General features: G+C 53.2%; 2 protein-coding genes across 4 annotated transcripts in view; one reads left to right on the top strand and one right to left on the bottom strand.

The window, feature by feature from the left end:
* The window catches only part of SUGP2 (SURP and G-patch domain containing 2), a gene marked incomplete at its 5' end in the record, with an annotated part of 29,450 nt that extends 26,198 nt beyond the window's left edge, over positions 1–3,252 (bottom strand). For 2 of the 3 annotated variants that reach the window (XM_082835693.1, XM_082835692.1), the window contains one exon: positions 3,126–3,246. In XM_082835693.1, the coding sequence (XP_082691819.1) occupies positions 3,126–3,246 (121 nt within the window). Of the gene's footprint in view, positions 1–3,125 lie in introns of all 3 variants that reach the window. The other variant, XM_082835694.1, reaches the window with a different exon arrangement.
* Positions 3,253–4,921: 1,669 nt separating this feature from the next.
* On the top strand, positions 4,922–18,986 carry ARMC6 (armadillo repeat containing 6; the record flags this gene model as incomplete). Its single annotated transcript, XM_082835704.1, has 8 exons — positions 4,922–5,148; positions 9,402–9,571; positions 10,730–10,812; positions 13,819–14,392; positions 16,119–16,264; positions 16,943–17,074; positions 17,450–17,587; positions 18,774–18,986. Exons 2-8 carry the CDS (start codon positions 9,445–9,447, stop codon positions 18,984–18,986), a joined length of 1,413 nt encoding a protein of 470 aa, XP_082691830.1. The 5' UTR covers positions 4,922–5,148; positions 9,402–9,444.
* Between the last annotated feature and the right edge of the window lie 2,438 nt (positions 18,987–21,424).

Raw genomic sequence — 21,424 nt, 5'->3', positions numbered from 1 at the left:
TATTTGTCCAACCAGTACTTTCTAAGCACCTACTGCATGTGAGCACTGTTATAGGCCCTGAAGTTACAACAGGGAAAGGAGATAGCAAAGACCCCACTTTCCTGGACCTGTCAGTTGAGGGAGCCAAACATAAAAAGTCCTTGAGGCGTAAGGAAGTGCCAATAAGAAATAAACAGGCGGGGGCTTCCCTGGTGGCGCAGTGGTTGAGAGTCTGCCTGCCGATGCAGGGGACACGGGTTCGTGCCCCAGTCTGGGAAGATCCCACATGCCGCGGAGCCACTGGGCCCGTGAGCCATGGCCCATGAGCCTGCGTGTCCGGAGATTGTGCTCCGCAAGGGAGAGGCCCCAACAGTGAGAGGCCCGCGTACCGCAAAAAAAAAAAAAAAAAAAAAAGAAATAAACAGGCGGGAATGTGAGGAGGAAAGGACATTTTTAGACAGGCTGGTCAAGGTGGCCAACTCTGAAACACTGTATCTGAGTAGCAGAGACCTGCTGTGGGGGTCAGAACGGGCAGTTGTGGGGAAAGCCTACCAGGCAGAGGGAGTGTGAGGACAAAGCCCTGAGGTAAGACGAGGAGGGGACAAATGTGGCCAGAATGGAACAGAGGGAAAGAGGGGCAAAGTGGTAAGAAGGCAGAACCTAAACTCTGCTACACACTGAAGTCCCTGGGGCATCCTGACTTAATTAACTAGAATGAGGTGTGACCTGGGCATTAGGGTTTTAAAAAAGCCCCCAAATGATTCTAATGTGCACCAAAATTAGGGAACTATTATGACAGAAGATGCAAACAGAACAGGGTGGGTACCAGATCAAGCCAGGCCCTTGACAGGACTCTGGGGTTTACTATGAATGAGACAGAAAGCCATGGGGGTGGAGGGTGAGGGAGGGTTGGAGCAGAGGGACGACCTCACTGGCTGCTCTGTGGGGAACAGACCACAAGGGACAAGAGTGGATGTGGATGTTCCAGCAAGGAGTCCACCAAGATAATCCAGACAGTGATGGTTACTGATGGCCTGGTGAGGGTGGTAGCACTAGAGGTAGAGCAGTGGTTGCATTCTACACAACAGGATCTTCCAATGACTTGGTTTACAAGGCACTGGAAAAGTGCAGAGTAGAGCACACGCACAGAGAAAGGCTGACCGATGGACCATACAGCTCTGTGACAAAGAAATGGTTCGAGAACCATCTAGCACCCTACTGGGTTCACAGTCTCCCCTGCCCCCAACCCTTCCTGAGGTAACTTAAGATATGTATTAGTGTTCGAGTCTCTAGATAAAGATAAACCAAGATTCAAATACCCATATATATACACACAGGTTTATGTACATACACATATATATGCACGTACATATACCCCCGTATACGTATATATATATAAAAACACATTAAGTATTCAGGATTCACATATGGCTAAAAGAATTAAAGGATGCACAAAACACCACAGATATGGTTACTTCTGAAGGATAAGGAAACAGCAAAGAGGCTTTTTACATCTTATTCTTAACTACTTAATTCTTCCCATCTTTTGTAATAGGAATGGTTTTGTCTGCTACTCATTTTTGAAAACTCAGAATCTGGAGACAGCCTCTAAGCCTCAGTTTCTCCAGGTCCAAAGCACATAATAACAGTTATCCCTACCCCAAGCACTCAGGCTCATCCAGCCAACACTGAGAAAGCCTCCTCTACACCTCAGCTGGCTCAAGGGCTGGTGCAGCAGCAAACGGCACAGGCCCAAAGGAGGCCTGGAGGAGGCCAGCCCATGGCAGAGGAGCAAGTACACAGTGCAAAATCAATCTCCAGGCCTACTAGAGCCTCCTGGGGGAAGGCACCTGTGAGCTGAGTCTTAGTGCCTGAGGGAATTAACCATGCAGAGCTGGGATGAGGGATTCAAAACACAGAGAGGCACACAGTATAACTGAAACAACAGGCCCAAAGCAGGGGATGAGGGCTAGGAGACTCGTGTGCTGGGAAGGACTTCCAAGTTGTCCACAATCTGTGTGGGCACCATTTTTTTTTTTTTTGCGGTACGCGGGCCTCTCACTGTTGTGGCCTCTCCCGTTGCGGAGCACAGGCTCCGGACGCGCAGGCTCAGCGGCCATGGCTCACGGGCCCAGCCGCTCCGCGGCATGTGGGATCTTCCCGGACCGGGACACGAAACCGTGTCCCCTGCATCGGCAGGTGGACTCTCAACCACTGTGTCACCAGAGAAGCACCATGGGCACCATTTTTAATTCTGCTGGCATTATGTTTCAAAACTTTGCAAAAGGAATGTTTTCAGGCAGGGCCTACATTCAGCAGCTCCACAGGCCCCCCAGACCCTCCTGTCTTGCACATACCAGTTACCCGGCTGCTCCTGCACTTGTCTGAGGATATAAACCCAAAATGGGGAGCCCCAAGGGTCCAAGCAGGGACTTGGCCCAGCAAGGTTGGCATTAAGAGATCTGTGGGGGGACTTCCCTGGTGGCACAGTGGTTGAGATTCTGCCTACCAAAGCAAGGGACACGGGTTCGAGACCTGGTCTGGGAAGATCCCACATGCCACAGGGCAACTGGGCCCGTGAGCCATAACTACTGAGCCTGCGCGTCTGGAGCCTGTGCTCCACAACAAGAGAGGCCGCAACAGTGAGAGGCCCGCGCACCGCGATGAAGAGTGGCCCCCGCTCGCCGCAACTAGAGAAAGCCCTCGCACAGAAACGAAGACCCAACACAGCCAAAAATAAATAAATAAATTAATTAATTAAAACAAAAAAAAAAGAGATCTGTGGGGAAAGCAGATTTGAGGAAATGAAGCCAGAAGCTGAAAGACCTTTCAGGAGGAGATTATTGCAATAATCCAGGTGAGAACTGATAAGAGCTCAAACCTGGGTAGCAATGGTGGGGATGGAGCCAGGAGGTTTATTTAAGAACTCGTCTTTAGGTGGCGGAAGGTGCCCGGGGAGAAGAACCTCGAGATAATGACAATAACTCCTTCTACATAATGATGTGACATGACAGGTGGACCAAGAGAACATTTTCTCTCCCCTTAACAAATAAGAAGGTAGGATCTGAGGAGTTGCAGATTGGGGTCTGGCCCCAACCCTAAACACACGCTCCATCCCCCCCAAAAAAACAGGCACTTTAATTTACCTTGAGCTTTAAACTGAAGAGCTTCGCCTACAGCCTCACCACTGGGGTCCATATGATATCGGTTAGCCTTTTCCTGCAATACAGCATCAAAAGTCTCCTGGGCAATTCTCCTTGCTGCCATGTTTCTCTGACCTGTAGGGAGAAGTGGAAAACGAAAAGACACTAAGAATGACAACTAATTCTCACAGAGTCTGATCTGTTTCACCTAATCCTCAAAGTAACGGGGCAGTAATCTATAATCTGGCATGGTACTTCAGAGGGAGGCCAGATTATTTTAAGGGGAGCTCTGCCCTCATGAACCTCACAGGTGTGTATTGGCTGAGAAGGAGTAAGACAAGCATGTTGATCTTGGATAATTTATTTTGCATCTCTGAGCCCATTTTCCCAGAGTCCCTTAAAAGAAGCTCTATAAAAGCAGTCTTATCTCCGGGGTTGCTGAAGGACTACATGAAGCAACACACATAACTAAACACAACAATGTAGGGCAGTAGGAGCATAACCCTTGCAAATGGTGGTTAGGAAAGATGTGATCTTTCCCATTTCCATTTTCCTATTTTCACAGACATGGTGAAGAGGCTCTGAGTGCTCTGAGAGAGGTGTCTCAACGAGTGAGTGGAGAAATCCCTGACCAGTGATGATGACCTACTGACAGAGCTTATTCTGTGCCAGGTCCTGTTGCAGGGGAGGGACTCCCACAATCCCGTTTACTTCTTGCAAGAACCCAATAAAGAAGTGGGTCCTATTATGAATGAAATTACACAAAAATGCAAAAGGGAGATTCAGGCTAAGTGACCCATCCAAGGTCAGCCAGCCCAGACTGAAACCTGGCAAAAACAGGGCACTGGAAGTGGGGACAAAGCCCTGAAGACTGAGTAGAAAAAGACTGAGAAGCAACACTGAGCAATCCAGTGGCAGTGTCCTTACCCACCAAGGTTTCCCTTCCATCTTGAAACCTCCAGCCTCAAAACCCAAGTCTTCCCCTGCCTTATAGTCATTTCTTATAACCATCACCCCCTTTTACTATCCTTCAGCCCTTTTCCCGGGGCTCCCTTGTTCTCTACTACCGAAGGGCACGGTCTCCTGGCCAGGTGGCCCGAGATCAATTCAAGTGACCTAACCTTTCCGTGCCTCCGCTTCCCCATCTATGGAATGGGCAGCTCATGATGGGGGTCGCTGTGGGGACGGAACCAGTTAAAAATGGCAAAGAGCCGGATTCAGCGCCCCGCCGCCGTTATCGCCCCACCAGAGGGGTCGCTCCCGGCTCAGGTTGAATGAATGAACGACCGAACGAATGAACCCCTTCGGGCGCGGCCCGCCTCCTACCGGCCTCCGAGGACTAAGAAAAGGGGGCGTCGGGCCCGGCAGGCCGCAGACAGCCCCCCAGGCCGACCCGGACGCGACGCGGCCGCCGCGCAGCCAAGGGCTGAGCCCGCTGCGCCATCGTGGAGACCCGGGATTCCCGGGGTCCAGCCCAAAGCCCCCACCCCGGGGCCCATCCGTCGACAACGCCCTGGCCCGGACCTCACCCAGAGCCCACCGCGTGCGGAGCCGCCCCCACCGCCGCCTCAGGTTCCTCACCCGCCGCCGCCACCGCGCGAGGCGGGGACATGCAAATGAGCCAACGGTCTCCGCAGCGCCGCGCCGCGCAGGCGCAGGCCGCCGCCGAGCTTTGATGCACAGGCGCAGGCAGCCGCCGCCAAACCCTTATGCGCAGGCGCACTGCCCCGTCTTCGGGGCGGACACTCCTGAGGTAAAAAATTTCGCTGCCTGGAGTGGCGGCAACGGGAACCGCCCGAAAAAGGAGACAAAGACGCCGCCGCCGCACACCTGTTGGCTCCCTCGGCTTTACCTGCACTCACGGTCACCCTTGGTCACCCCGGGAGCAGTTCACAGGGCTGAGGGAGGCCGAGGCGAGGCGACGCCAAAGCGCCTGCGCACGTACGGCGGCCGAAAGGGACCAGAGGCGCCGCAGCCAGTGACAGCCGCGAACCTAACCGTTTCCCCACGTGGCCGCGGAGACCGGGTGAGGAGCGGTGGCCGCCGAGCCCCCTCGTGCGCGAGGCAGGGAGTGGACGCCGCGGGGTCGGACTAGTGATTGTGGCGCGCCTTTCTGGGACTTGGTTTTGGGTGATGAAAGATCGTTACGGAAGCCGCCCAGGGACAAAATCACCCACTTCCCTGCTCTTCGCTTTTTTTCATTTATTCATTCTTTCGACACTTATGTATGTACTGACTGCCTGCTGCATGTCCGGCCCCATCCTAGGCATTGACGGGGAAGGTGTTTAACAAAACGGGCCCCAGCTCTCATGCAGGTTAAATATCATTGGGGAGGAGACTAGACAGTAAAAGCAAATAAATAGATGAATCATTTTGTTCCATGTTGAGATAGTATTAAAATACTAAAAGAGAGCGATGCGGTAGGAGAGCGGGGCTGCTTTAAACAAAGTGGTTATGAAGGATGTCCCTTGGGTAGCTGGGAAGAATGAGAAAGAAGCGGGGAAGCCCAGGTGAGAAGGTGTAGGTAGGGAAAGTGTTGGTAAGGGAACTGGGTTTTGTTCTGAGAGGGTTGGGAAGCCACTGCAGGATTTTGAATAGGTGAATGAGGCGGTCTCTGTGCTTTCAAGTCTCCCTCTGGCTGCCTTGTAGAGCACAGAGGCACAGGGTATGGCAGGGAGGAAGCAGGTGAGGCCACCTGAACCAGGGTGGGTGTGGCAGGTGGAGGAAGATGAATCATTCAGGGTCCCCAGTTTGTCAGGGCACCGTTTTCTTGATAAGCAGAACCATGGCTTAGAGAGGGAAGCAGGCTGTCAGCTGAGAGCCTTGATAATTCCCTTCCCCTCAGCATGCCTTGGACGCAGCGTGGGGGTCGGTAATGCTGCTTCCTCTCCTGGCCTGGCCTGTTCGCCAGGTGGCTCCCAGATGACCATTCCCAAACACCATCTTTCTCATGAGCTGTACTTTCATCCCTGTCCCTGCCCTCCACAGGTCTGTGCTGGATCCAGGGGACCCTGAAGGACTGTCCTAAGTGGTGGTTCCAGAGCCAGACACTGACCTCCCCAGCTCAGGGATCTCAGGGCTGAGCAGAGGGAGATTCTTGGGGTGGGGAGGGTGGGGGGGGTATGAGAGTACACAGACTCTGTCTGAGTAGCTAGGGAAGGCTCCCGTGAGGAGGCGGCCTGGAAGGGCTGGTGGAAGCTCCGCAGAGGACGTAGGTGGAGGTAAAGTGTTAATGAGACAGGATAGGATCCTGGCCTTCAGATTCCTCATCCTTAAAGTAGGCACAATGACATTCCCCTTTAGGACTGTGCTTCTATGACCGAGTGGCCACTCATCAATGGCCCACTTGGGTCTGAAGCGTGGCCAGAGTAGCAGAAGCAACGTCTGGTGGCAGAGCCAGAAGCAGAGTCCCTCCAGCAGCATCCAGCCCCTCAGAGCTGGCCAGGAGCACCCCACCACCACCAGCCTGGGCTCCCCAGTGAGAAATTCTTTATCTTGAAACAGAAAATCCTATTCTTTTCCTCCACCTTTGATTTGGAAACCCTTAGCAATCCCTAAACAGGCTCCCTGTTCTGGAGAGTAAAGAGGGGGATATCTGCAAGGGAGTGAGGTGAGGTGTTTGATGCCTATGTCTGCCACCCCCCAGTAAACTGGCTGAATTACCTCTTAAGCAACAAAGGAAAAGAACAACTAGGTGATGTTTATTGAGCTCTGTGCCAAATCCTGTTCTAAGTGCTTTGTAGAGATTGATGGGTTGAATTTTCACTGCAGCCCTCTAGGTAGATTCTGTGTTTGTCCCTGTGTCACGTGTGAGAATTGACCAACAGTGAGGTTAAGTGTAAGGCTGGGGATTTGAGCCCCCCTGGCTGGCCCTGGAGCCTGTCCTCCCCATGACCCCCAGCCCAAGCATATGCACAAACACAGATAGAATAGTCACATCCTGTGCTGCCTCCACAAAGAGAAGTGAGGGCATGGGTGGCTTGTTTCCCTCACAGCCCAAATTTGCACATTCCCATGCCACGGTCCTAGTGCCCCCATGTGCCTTTGTCCCCCTAATGCACTTTCTGTGCTTTCTACGGTGCATGATTCTGGAATGGACTCGGGACCAGAAAAAAACAAAACTGTTTTAAAAGACGATATTACAACAATCAAGAAAGTCCATCGTGTGCTCTATGTTAGAAAATAGCATTGTATCAGTGTTAAATTTCTTGTGTTAAATTTCAGTTTTGTGTGAATGTATAAGAGAGTGTCCTTTTCATGTTGACATCTGTAGGAGGAAGGGGTCCCATGACTGGAACGCATTCTCAAATGATGTACGTGTCACACACTCGTAGGCACACACTCACTCACATAGGTTAACATGGCAAAATGTTAACAATTGGTGAAGCTAGGAGATCCTTCCACTTATACAGTGCTCCTTGTACTATTCTTGCAACTTTACTGTAAGTTTGAAAAGTGATGTATTTCTCATTTTTTAAATTTTTGGCCATACCACGCAGTATGACCACAGTGGTCTTCAGAAGCTTCTTTGCTTTCTGGTCTCACTTGGTGCTCCTGGCTTCTCTGGCCCATTTCCTGCCCAGACCTGGAATCAACTCTTACTCCAAGAGCCCTGGCTTCTTTGGTGGGAAATGGTGTTTAGAGACCACAGTTGGTATTCAGGGTGCTGCTCATTGCTGCTGTGGTGTCATTTCCTCCAGGCATTTTCAGTTCATATTAATAGAAAATTGGTTATTTGCTCAAGAGAAAATGCATCATGAGTTCATATCATATTTCTAGTTCAAATTTAGGAGTTCTGAGTTTTTACTTCTTTGATTTTATGTTAGAATCTTTTTTCTTTTATGCTCATTCCTAATGATGTAAACATTATTACTTATTTGCTACATCTATAACTGTTTCTGAATAATATTTCTAATGTGGTTTCCAATAATATGATTACTGAAAACTGTTGAAGATTTTCTTTTGCAGTTTTATCCTTAGGGTAGATCCCAGTAAGAATATACAGTCATATCACTGTGTTTTTAAATTGCATGAAATGGGCTTCCCTGGTGGCGCAGTGGTTGAGGGTCCGCCTGCCGATGCAGGGGACATGGGTTCATGCCCTGGTCCGGGAAGATACCACCTGCCGCGGAGCGGCTGGGCCCGTGAGCCATGGCCGCTGAGTCTGCACGTCCGGAGCCTGTGCTCCCGCAGCGGGAGAGGCCAGAGTGAGAGGCCTGCGTACCGCAAAAAAAAAAAAAAAAAAAAAAATTGCATGAAATGATCTGATCCACGTAGAAATACTGTTAGGTTCATGACTTTCATTTTGCTCTTGATTTTTAGGGATTGCTTTTATTTTTATTTTGGTTATTTTGGCGTATTTCTTTTCCTAATCACATAAAGCATTTAGTTGAGTTCCAAATTCAAACCTGTAAAACAAGGTATGTTAAGAGAGAATAATGGAGCTTCTATTCCTGCTCTCACCATCCTTTTCTCTACCTCCCCTTACAGGTAACTATTTCTATTAGCTTTTGATTTACTTTTCTTTTTATTTATTATTATTTAGTAATAATAAATATTTATAGTAACAGTAATAAACATTACTTATTGTTTTTTTTTTTTTTTTTTTTTTTTTTTTTTTGCGGTGCGTGGGCCTCTCACCGCTGTGGTCTCTCCCGTTGCGGAGCACAGGCTCCGGACGCGCAGGCTCAGCGGCCATGGCTCACAGGCCCAGCCGCTCTGCGGCGTGTGGGATCCTCCCGGACCGGGGCACGAACCTGTGTCCCCTGCATCGGCAGGCGGACTGCCCTTATTGTTATTATTTAATTAAATAAGTATTTAATATCATTTTTTATTTTATATTTTATTAGTGCAATGGTATGCTATCATAACATATTTCATTAGATAGGTACATTTGAAGTACATAACTATATAATAGAGTAATATGTGAATAATATTGTTTATATTGTAATATTATAGTATATTATAATCATACAACATACAATATAATATTATTAAGATATTTTATATTTATTTTACTGTTACTACTTTTTACTATAAGGACATACATTATGTTAACATTCCCCATTTTTTAGATAAAATATACTGAACTACCTGCCCTTGTCTGTACTTTTAGATATTCTGTGGATGTTGGGAGATCACCCTTTCCTGTGACTCAGGTTGTAAGAAATTTTCCAGGGTGGTTATAGGCTCTGGCCCCTTGGTAGATGCTCCCTAAGTGGTAGCCAGGTTCTCATTTGCCCTCTGACCCTTGATGATGCTTACGTCTCACCTTCTCAGCTTGGGAGCAACTACTGGGTGCCCTTGACCCCACACAGAGGAGATGAAGATGGCCTCCAAGCACATCACCCAGGAGACCTTTGATGCAGCCGTTCGCGAGAACATCGAGGAGTTTGAGCTGGGGCCAGAGGAGGCAGTGAAAGAGGCCGTGGAGCAGTTTGAATCACAAGGTAGGGCGGTGTGGCTCGGTCTCAGCGCTGGTCTGGCTCTTTGCCCAAGAGTCGCCTCCAGTCCCTGGCTCTTAATGTGAAAAGAGTGGTATCCTGCCATGACCACATCCCTCCTGGCAATGACAGCCCTGGGCACTATCTTCTGTCTACACTCTGCCCCAGGCATGCTGGCCACCCACTCCCACCTCGCTGGAGCCCACCCTCTACTTGCCTGGACCTTACCCTGACATCTGCAGGGCTGGGTCCTTCAAGGTGGGTCTCATTTTAACTGTCACTTCCTTGAAGAGACTTTTCTTGACCACCTCCCGAGAAACAGGGCCACCTGTCTCCCTGCCCCACCTGCACCCCAGCTTGAGTTCATGGAGGCAGAAGGGGTGTTGGTCACCAGCTTCTGGAAACAGGTGACATGCTCCAGCCAGGCCGTGGAAGAGAGTGGTTAAGAGGGAGCTCTTTGCAATAATGTGGGCAGGGTTAGACCCTGCTAGCCACAGCAGGGACCTCCCCCTTCCCTTGACAGGCCAAGGCAAGGGATGAGGGTCGTCTGATAGAGGCAGAGGCAGGAAGCTGGGGATGAACACCCTGCCCTCCCACTCCTCCTGCCCCTGATCTTGAGTCCGGCTTCCCATTGGCCAAACCCAGTCAGACGCCAGAGGGCAAGGGAGACTGGGGATCCAGCGTTCGAGGTCAGAAGCTGGTGTCCTGGGCACAGAGTAGTGTATAGACACTGGACAGGGGCTGGTGGGGCACCTAGACAGGTTCTGCACAGTGGGGGCTTCCTTTGGGGGGGCAAATGAGGCTGGGGATGCAGCCAGGGTGAAGAACAATGGGAGCCCCAAGGGAGAAGGCCATGGGTTACCCTCCCTTCTCAGCCCACCAGACAGAGTGTGTCCCTCACTGTGGTGCTGGTGTGTAGCTTCACTACTCCTCTGCTCCCATTGGCTGGGGCCAAGGTACAAAGACCCCCACACCCCACACCCCCGTGTGGGCGTGGCTGCTGGGCCCTGCCCAGGCAGGGAGGGAGTGGGATGGGGAGCTGGGCAGATCCCTGAAGGCCTCCAGAGTAGGGTGATCCCAGCTGAAGGGACATGAGGTGTGACTCCAGCAGGCCCATGGGGATGATGGCTGTCACTTGTTTCCTGACTTCCCCATCCCCCTCAGGGGTTGATCTGGGCAACATTGTAAAGATGACGCCGAAAGTCTCTGCGGATGGACCCCAGGAGCCCACACATGACATCCTGCAGGTAGGAGAGGGCAGCCCACATGGGCCTTACACGCATGGTCCTGCATCACCTCATAACTCTGTCGGGGGCACCCTTTCCCTGGTTCCCAGATGGCAGACACAGATTCAGAAGGTCAGAGCCTACTCAGCAAGCACAGGCAAGCCTAAGTGTGCAGCCAGTGCTCCTTGAGTCCACGTCAGAGGGCCTCTCAGGGACCACTGTGATCTGTCCACCCACCCACGTGCCACATTCTGGGATTGGAGCTGTTAGAGTGGACGGGGAGTGGGTAGCACTCCAGACGTAAGGGGCAGACAGCATTCATGTTTGTCTTGGTATTGGGAGCCTTGGGGTGGATGGCCCCCTAGAGGAGCCTCTCTCTGCCTCCCAACCACTGAATTTGCTCAGAAAATTGGACAGGAATCCCAGGAAAAGAGAGTGCAATCATAGTAAGGCTGTCACTTACTGAGCACCGACTCTGTACTGGCACATTACAGCCCATCCCCTTAGCACTCAAACTGGCCTGCAAGGTAGGTGGTGTCATCTCTGGTTTCCTGATGGGGAAACGGAGGCCCAGAGCCTGCCCTTGCTCTCCAGTGACCCAAACAAGGAGAGTACAGCTCACAGAGGTTAAGTCCTTTATTTAAGGTCATCCATCAAACTGGTAAACTGTTGGTAAAACAGCAGAAGGTTCTAGTGTTTATTGAGAACCGGCTGTGGACTCAGTTCTGTGCCAGGTGCTTTCCTCATGCCATTTCAGTTATTCACCCAAAGACATCTGTGAGGGTAGGGTTATCATCCCCATTTAAAGGATGGGAAAATTGAGATCCAAAGAGAAGAAATGATCCCACAAGCCACACAGCATGGACCACCTCCCCCCCACCCCAAAAAAAAAGCAGGAGGGGGAGACAGCCGTGGATGTGAACCTAAGGGAAATCATACAGTATCTGTCCTTTTGGAACTGGCTTATTTCACTTAGCATGATGTCCTCAACGTTCATCCGTGTTGTAGTATTTGTGGTTGAATAGTGTTCCTTTGTATGGTTGAATAATATTCCATTGTATGGCTACACCACATTTTGTTTATCCATTCGTCCATTGATGGACACTGGAGTTGTTTCTGCCTTTTGCCTTTCTGCCTTTCAATTCTTTTAGGTATATACCCAGAAGTGGAATTGCTGGATCTCTTGGTTTAATTTTTTGAGGAACCACCATACTGCTTTCCACAGCAGCTGCACCATTTTATATTCCCACCAATAGTGCACAGGGTTCCAGTTTCTCCACATCCTCACCAACACTTGTTATTTTCTGTTTGTTTTTCTTTTCATAGTAGCCACCTTAATGGGCGTGATGGTGTCTCATTGTGGTTTTGATTTGCATTTCCCTAATGATGTGATGTTGAACATCTTTTCATGTGCTTAGTGGCCATTTGTGTATCTTCTCTGAAGAAATGTCTATTCAAGTCACACACACAAATAGGTTTTAACCTATTTCTTTCACCTTTTAAAAAATTTTCGTTTTTATTGAAGTAGAGTTGATTTACAATGTTGGGCCAATTAACCTATTTTTTTTTTTTTTTTGCGGTATGCGGGCCTCTCACTGTTGTGGCCTCTCCCGTTGCGGAGTACAGGCTCCGGACACGCAGGCTCAGCGGCCGTGGCTCACGGGCCCAGCCACTCCGCAGCATGTGGGATCTTCCCGGACTGGGGTGTGAACCCGTGTCCCCTGCATCGGCAGGCGGACTCTCAACCACTGCGCCACTAAGAAAGCCCTAATCTATTTCTTAATATTCTGTTTCATCATAACATATGTTTAGTTAAGTCCACAAATCAGAGCTCAGCGAGGGTTGGCTGACAGGCATTCTTGACTTTCATGGCAGTCGAGGCCAAATCAAAGCACTTCGGGCTGATGGTATCTGTAGACCCACCCTCACCAGGGCTGGATGCAAATGATGTCATAAGCTCCAGGGGCATGGGTTCATCTTGGGCTCAAGCTGAGACAGGTCCTCAGGTCATGGCATTGAGTGGCCACTAGACTTGTGTGCCCTATTCAAATTGTCTTCTCTCATTATAAGCTTTTTCCCCAAGGGCTTAGAGTTGAACATGGGTAAACCAACCGTGTGTACAGCATGGTTTCATTTGGCAGGTACTCAGTAAATATTTGTGGAGTGAATGAGAGAGATGAACAGGAGGTATATGATATGGGCAGGACTGGTAAGGGTGGCTTTCACCTTCCTTAGAGAGCTAACCATTGGTGGGTATGTCAGTTAGTTATGACTGTATAACGAACAACCCAAGGGGAATTCCCTGGCAGTCCAGTGGTTAGGACTCCGTGCTTTCACTTCTGTGGGCCCAGGTTCGATCTCTGGTTGGGGAACTAGGATTCTGGAAGCCACGTGGCATGGCCGAAAAACGTCAAACAACCCAAAACAATAGCCATTTTATTGTTTTTGATGATTTTGCTGGGTTGACTGATCTCAGCTGGATGTTTCTTCTGCTGGTCTCACTTGGGGGCCTCTCATGCAATGGCAGCTAGAGCTAGAATGTTTAATGTCTGTACTCGTGTGTGTGGCTCCTTGTCAGGGACACTGAGATGGCAGGGCCTCTCTCTTTCTCTCTCCCTCTCCCTCCCTCCCTCCATGGCCTCTCAAGCTCAGTGGGAACTTCCCTGGTGGTCCAGGGGCTAAGACTCCATGCTCCCAATGCGGGGGGGCCTGGGTTCAATCCCTGGTCAGGGAACTAGATCTCACATGCCACAACTAAGAGTTCGCATGCCGGAACTAAAGATCCCACATGCTGCAACTATAAGATCCTGCATGCCGCAACTAAGACCCAGCACAGCCAAATAAATAAATATTAAAAAAATAAATAAATAAAAGCACAGGTATGGAAGCTGCCACAGCTGGAACTAGCCCCACAGAACTTCCACCAAGGCCCAGATCCCACACAAGGGAATCCCACAGGGGTGCAGCACTGTCGCTGTGACCATCTTTGGACTGAGCTGACACTGAGGTTTCTCCCATGTCCCTTAGGCCCTGGATGACCTGCAGGAGTCCATGGCCCGCTCTCACCCCCAGGAGGTGTCAGCACACCTCGCCCGCTTTTGCGAGCAGTGCAAGCAGCAAAAGGCCTGCCGCTTCTTGGCAGCCGAGAAGGGGGCCTACCCCATCCTCCTTGCCACCTGGAAGTTGGCCGCTGCAGGTGACCAGGGTCTCCTGCTCCAGGCCCTCAATGCCCTGTCAGCCCTGACTGATGGCCAGCCCGACCTCTTGGACACGCAGGGCCTGCAGCTCCTGGTGGCCACACTGGCCCGGAATGCTGACTCGGCCAACGTGACCTGCTCGGGGATCCGCTGTGTGCGCCACGCCTGCCTGAAGCACGAGCAGAACCGGCAGAGCCTGGTAAAGGCCGGTGTGCTACCCCTGCTGACTGGCGCCATTGCCCGGCACAGCCGCTGCGCCGACGTGGTCAGGGAGGCCTGCTGGGCCCTACGCATCATGACCTTTGATGATGACATTCGTGTGCCCTTCGGCCGTGCCCATGACCATGCCAAGATGATCGTGCAGGAGAATGGAGGCTTGAAGGTGCTCATTGAGGCCGCCAAAGGTAGGAGCAGGTGTGGCAAGAGTGAGTGAGGGTTTAGGACTGCTTCAGGTCTGGCTGGCTCTGGGCACCACTTGTATTTGTCAGCTTGGTCCCACCTGCATGGCAGCCCTAGCATAACAGTGTCCTTACTCCTAGTTGCTCCAGGAGAGTTCCAAGCCAGCACTCATTGGCCCACACCACATCCCATGCTCATCTCTAAACCATTTGGGGAGGGGGCTTGGCTCTGTCCAGCAACACAGACTGAGAGTGGAAAATAGGGCTCCTCAAAGGGAAAAATAAGGGTGCTGTTTCCCGAAGATGGGGGAGTGTTGCTGGCACTCACTGTGGCCGCTCCCAGGCGGAGGTTTGCACTTTGGTTCATACTTGGCCGCGCATTCTTGTGCATGTCCATGTGCCTGACTCTGGGGTGACCCTGATGAGGCAGCCAAGGGAGGTCACAACACTGACGTTTGGGCACCAAAGCCCCTGACCTCTGTCCACTGCACCCACTGGAAAAGGCCTGACTGGGGTCTGGTGCACAGAAGGTGCTAGAAGAATGAGTTCCCCTTTCCAGCCTGTCCTGTGGCTCTGGCTCTCTCACTAGGCCTGTGTGTGTGACTCTGGCCCTGTCTGTGGGGGACTAGGGCCTGCCTCATTCTCCCCTTCACACCTCCAGAGAGGGTGAAAACCAGCTGCAAAGTTGGGCTGCTTTTCCAAGGGGTACTTGGCATCTTCCTTGTTTATTTGCAGGAGCTCCTATCAGTGAGAGTGCTACCACAGAGACAGAACCAGTAGGGTGTGTGTGTGTGTATTTTTGTATACATATATACGTATATATATATATATATATAGAGAGAGAGAGAGAGAGAGAGAGAGAGAGATTTGTTGCAGGGAATTGGTTCATGTGGTCGTGGGGCTTTTGAATCTGAAATTTGTGAGGCGGGCCGGAGGCTTGGGCAGGAACCAACACTGTACTCTGCCAGTGAGCTTCTTCCTCTTCAGGGAGACCTCAGTTTCCCTCTTAAGGTCTTTGGCTGATTAGATGAGGCCCACGCAGACCGTCAAGGGTCATTTCCTTGAAGTCAGTTGGCCATGGATGTACCACATCTAGAGAACGCCTCCACGGCACACCTGGATTAGTATTCATGGAGTCACTGGGGACTGTGTCCTGGCCAGGGGGCCCTATAAATGACCATCACTGAGCTCTGTGTCATTATGGCTCTCTGTGCCCCCCTGCTAACTCCCTAACTCTCCTCCCCCCATCATTCTCAGTCATGCCTCTCCTCCCTGGTGCCTCTGAGCTTTGTCTTCAGCATCTGTGTTTAATTTTGCTCAGGTCAACTCTATCCATATGTCCCTCTGCAGCTTCTAGGTGTCCTGTTGCAGTTAGAAAGGTCGTTCCCTACCCAAGATCATAAAAATAGTCTCGGATGTCTTATTATAGCACTATTATGGTTTTCTTTTTTTAGCCGAGATCATCAGTTGGTCTGGAATTTATCTGGGGCACAGTCCTGTGTCTTCCCTGGAAGCCAGCAGGGGGCACTGCAGGCCCAGGCAGCACCCCGCCCCCACCCCCGCACCTTGTGGTCCCTGGGGCCCTCCTGGTACTGGCGGCCGCCTGGCCAGGCAGAGGGGCCAGGCTTCGCTGGTGGAGCGGGATTCGGGATTCCTCCCAGGACTACTGGCTCGGAGCGTGGGCTGGTTTTCTCTCTCCTTACCCCAGCGTTTCCTCCTCCTCCATCTGCAGCATTCCCCGACAACCCCAGCATCCTGAGTGATCTCTGCAGCACCCTGTCCCGCCTGGCTGTCCGCAATGAGTTCTGCCAGGAGGTCGTCGACCTCGGGGGCCTCAACGTCCTGGTGGCCCTGTTGGCCAACTGCAGTGACCACCAGGTGGGCGTCCAGAGCTGTCTTAGGGTGTGAAGTCCTCTTGCCTGAGTTTCACTCTGTCATTTCTCCCGACACCTGGGGAATGCTCCGGGCCTCCCAGTGAACTCTGCCCCTCTAGGCCCCGATCAGCCAGCCAGGCTTGAGTCAGAACACTCTGGCCCTGTCTGCTGAGCCCAGATCCAAAGATCAGTTTTCACTTCTCATGACCCATGAGAAGGACCTCAAATTTAGGGGGAAAACAAACCCACCCACTCTCTCTCACTGTCCTTTAGTGGTGGGGGGGCTGGTCCAGACCCCAGCTCTGGTGTGTGATGCTGCAGTGAGGCCACCCGTGCTCTGCTCGCTGGCCTGAGCCAGCCACACGCCCCTCTGTGTGTGTTTTGTGGGGGGTTGAAATCATCCAGACGCCTCACCTGGATGCAGGTGGCCTGAACCACAGGGTCCGCTTCCCCGAGCCTCCCCTGCCTTCTCTATACAGCAAGCGATGAATAACCCTGCTCTTCCATGCCAGCTGCACACCCCGGGGTGGCCCCACCTGTGTTCAGACAGCAGACATTGAAACAGCCCCAGACACTCCCTCGAGACCCCCTCCCACAATCCAGCAACCAAGCAGTTAATGCCTGGGTGCCTCTCAGGAGAGGGGTGTGGCCAGGTGTGACCCATGCATTGCCCTCCCTTCAGGACCTTGTGAAGCAAGTGCTGAGCGCCCTGAGGGCTATCGCAGGCAACGATGATGTGAAGGATGCCATTGTCCGTGCTGGCGGGACAGAGACCATTGTGTCTGCCATGACCCGGCACCTGGCCAGTCCCCAGGTACCCACCCCAGGGCAGGGGGGACACACAAGGTGGGGTTGCATGGCTGGAGTCCCAGATCAGTATCTGTATCTACATAATGGTCTTTCCCATCTCCCGAAGCAGGGCCAGGCCTAGGGTGAGGTCAGCAAGCAAGAGGCTGGGGGCAGCGTGAATGAGGGCCAGGGTGGGGCGAGCAAGGGGCCTGGGGTGAGACCGTCACCCCTAAGAGCTTGGTTGACGCACCTGCTGTCGTTTCTGTTACTTCTGGTCCCGTAACACACGTGGACTGACAGCGGTCTGTCCAGGTGAGGTTGCAGGGCACTCACCTGGGGAGCTGGTGACAGTGGGGGTCTGTCTGCCTCCTCTCAGCCATCCCCGTGACCCACCCCACAGGTGTGTGAGCAGAGCTGCGCGGCCCTGTGTGTCCTGGCACTGCGCAAGCCAGAGAACAGCCGGGTCATCGTGGAGGGCGGCGGGGCCCTGGCTGCACTGCAGGCCATGAAGGCACACCCGCAGGAGGTTGGTGTGCAGGTAGGCGTGGGGGACAGGAGGAGGGGACGGGAGCCTGGTGGGCAGGTGGGGCAAGGGGCCAGCGTGCACATTGCTGGGGGCGGGAGGGGGAGGGTGCAGGTCCTCTTTGTCCCTGTCCCACCCCCATCATGACCCAAGACTCCAGGGTCTCCTTCCTTCTCAGCCCCTGATGTCCTGCATCTACTTAACCACCCTCCAGAAATGTGCTGAATTCTGCCCGCTGCTGTCTTCTTTGCTCTTCTTGCATTTGCTCTTTTCCTTTCCTAACAGCCTCTTTAGAGGGATCTGAGGAGGAGGAGGAGTTGGGGGGACCAGCAGCTGGGGATCTGCTGGGGTTTGGGAAAGGTTCCCTGCCCCACCTTAGGCTGCTGCTTTGTGTTTTTGCATGTGGGGCCACTGTCCACGCCTTGCTGGGGAGTCAGCAGAGGTGAAGCGTAGACAAGGCAATGCACAGCCCCGCCAGAAACCCACACTCCTCCCTGCAGCAGCCCCCAGGGCGCTCCCTGCCTCCTACCTTTCATACCCTCCCAGCACAGGGGCCTCCTTGTTGGTCCTGAGACACACCAGGCTTGGTCCCACTGGGGACCTTTGCTCCCTCCTCCAGGATGCTGTGCCCTTGGCTGGCCCATCACCTTGTCTGCTCCTGACCACCCCGGCTGGGCGGGCCCTCACACCTCACCTGCTTCTCACCTGCTCTCCCACTGGTGGTGGATGCCATGTTGGGGTGCTTCTCAGCACCCACCCCCGGCAGAGACACAGAGCACAAGTGCCGACTGAATGAATAACAGTATAATTGACAGATGGACCCTGTACACAACCCCACTTTTCCCACTGTTTCCCTGCCCTCCTCCCCTGCCGCCCGGCCAGGCTCTTGCCAGCATCAGGGGATGTTGCTCTGAGACTTTGGGTCTCACACCTCAGGGACCAGCCCCACCTGCCAAGCACTTGGCTACCCTGAGCTTTAGTCTCCTCACCTGGGAGCTGGGGTGATTAGCCTTGCCTCCAGGGCTGCCAAGAGGATGAAGTGGAGGCATGAGTCTAGCCTGATGAATCATAGCGTAGGCACCTGCTGAATGTTGGCTACAGCCATGTTGTCTTATGATGAGGACTCCGAGGTCAGAGTGGACCCCACCCCCGGCTCCCACCTGCTGGCTCACAGCCACTCGCCTTCTGCTTTCCCTTCTAGAAACAGGCCTGCATGCTGATCCGAAACCTGGTGGCCCGAAGCCAGACCTTCTCACAGCCCATTCTGGACCTGGGGGCTGAGGCACTCATCTCGCGGGCCCGTGCCACCCATCGCGACTGTGAGGACGTGGCCAAGGCCGCCCTGAGGGACCTGGGCTGCCACGTCGAGCTCCAAGAGCTGTGGACTGGCCAGAAGGGTAACCTGGCACCATGACCCCAGGCTCAGTGTGAGCTGTGACTGGGTGAGTCGTGTGACTCAGGAACAGCTGGGGAGAGGGTGGGGGCAGGAAGCATGGCCTGCTACTCTGCCTCCAGATTCCTCCCCCATTAACAGGAGGTGTTTTCTGATGGGTACCAAGCATTGGCCAGGGGGTGGGAAGGGAGCATTAGTGAGGTGCCTACACAGCAGAAGGCAGCCCCTGGGTCCCGGCCTCCCTGCACGCTATTCCGCTCACCGCCTGACAGCATCGGCTTCATCTGTCCTGTGCCACCCAACCCCACTGCCCTTTGCTAGTAGAAGCGCCCCCTCAGCGTTGCTTAGGGCCAGAGGTCTGTCTGAAACTTGGAAACCATACTGGCCAATCTCATAGCAGGGCAGGGATCCCACTTCTGTTCCTACAAGTCCGTTCTCATCCCTGCTACTGCTTCTCTCACCTGTAAAATGGATCACAGATGCCTTGCTGTGCTGAACAGAGGGCAGGGACCAAGGCTCGTTTGTCTCCTGGTGTCCCAGGCCAGCCAGTGATGCCTGGTAATAAAAGACTGTTGGTTGATCAATGGAAGGGTCTCTTCCATAGCACCATGCAGCATGGGAGCCACAGCCAGTGGCCTCAAAGAACAGGGGAGAGGGGTGCATGTTTGGGGAGGTCATGGGTTCACTGAGGAAAGTGAAGGGGTTTTGAGAGCAGCCTGGGATGTATGATTCACTGTCACCCTCAGAGGGGTGGGCTGCTGGGGTCATTGTCAGACTTGGGGTCCAGGGGTGCCAAGGTTGCTGTTCCTCACTGTGCATTGACTTTCGGGGGCTGGAGCGCTCAGTGTCTAGCCCCCATCCAGCTCTGAGGCCTTGAGCTGGTGACCTAACCTCTCTGAGCCTTGATTTGCTCCTCCGTAAAGTAGGGAGAGGGGAGGGGATAGAGCCCCCTCCGAAGGGTGTTGGAGCAGAGCCGGGCACATGGGAGACACCCGATCGTCTAGCTTTAGCACCCGAGTCACCCTAGGAGAACCGTCCTGCACTCTCCCGCCTGGCCACGTTGAGGTCCTTGCTCACTGGTTGGCTTGGGCAGCCTGGCTTTCCTCTCTGAGCCTCAGTTTCCCCATCTGTAAAGTGGGCATCACTGTCGCTGCCCCCAGTGCCCACCCTCCCCAAGTGTCTTGGAGGGGTCACCAGGCAGCGGTGCCTGGCAGACCCCAGCTCTCCTTCTCTGCATTCACCCTCGGGGTCATGTTGTGGTCACCTGGCAGCTCGTGCATCCCGCGTGGCCCAGTCAGGGTCAGGGCAGCCTCAGGCCCCCTGGTGGGCTCCAGGCGCCATGCCTGACACCTCCAGCTCATACATTAGGAGCTCCTCTCACCTCTCGGAGTCCCCACCCCACTACTGGTCATTCACCTCCTCTAGGCTGAAGAATGTCTTGAGTTCAGTCCTTGACATCAACTCAGGCCCTTGCCCAGAAGGCTTCTGGTTTCTATGGAAATTGGCCCATGCAAATAGCTATGGGGAGAGCATCACCCTGGTCCCGCCTTCCTGTGGTGTCCAGACCTCCTCCACCCCTGGATCGGGGGGAGGGGGGCGCTGCCAGCTCAGTGGGGCTGATGAGAACCTCTGACCCCGTCACCCGGCCCTGACCTTCCTCACTGGGGACTCAGCCACACCTGCTCCAGGCTGCCCCAATTTGACTTCTAGGTTGGCCGCCCATGTGACCTTAGGTCATTCCTGTGACCTTGGAGCAGTCCTCAGGCCCCGTGAGCATCATGTTTCTTCATCTGCCTCGTGGTGGGGGTGGGGGGTGCTACTAGTCCATTTCTGGGGAAGTCTGAGGTGCCAGCCCTGTAATTCCTGCCTTAGCTCTTCTCTCAACCTGCCTGTGGCTCCCCATTGCCCTCTCCGTAAAACCAAATTGTCCTCCAGGCCCTACCCACCTCCCACCCGCATCTTCCCCATGCTCCCATTTAATCACAGTTCCAGTCACTCCAGCCTCCCCACCTCAGGGCTTTTGCACGTGTACGCTGCATGGAGCATCCTTCCCCAGCCCTCCCCGTGGCCAGTTCCTTCCTGGCACCAGGTTCCAGATCACACATTGCCTTCTCAGAGATCCCCTATTGTTCCCCTGCCCTGGCACACCACCACCCCCCCACTCCCCCGGCCAATCACCACTTGTACTGTGTCCTTGACCTCTGACCCCATCTAAGGTCACCTCACTTGTGGGCTTTTCTCCTTTGTCTGCCCCAACCCCCCGTCCATGAGCTCCATATGGGCAGGCTCCTGGGTCCCCGCTCTGCTCCAGTTGCCCATAAATGTTTTTGAATGTACACCTGAATAAATTAATAGGTACGCAGGGTGGTTGGAGGGAAGACCTCTGCCCCTGCAGCTGCAGTCCCCTCCCCTGGGCTTTCAGCCAGCCTTCCTACAGCTGCAGGCTTCTTCCAGGAGGG

This window comes from Leucopleurus acutus, assembly GCF_964270905.1.
Source record: "Leucopleurus acutus genome assembly, chromosome: 3".
Classification (NCBI taxonomy): Eukaryota; Metazoa; Chordata; class Mammalia; order Artiodactyla; family Delphinidae; genus Leucopleurus; species Leucopleurus acutus.
Note: the sequence above shows the minus strand (reverse complement) of the source record. Positions and strands in the feature narration are given on the sequence as shown.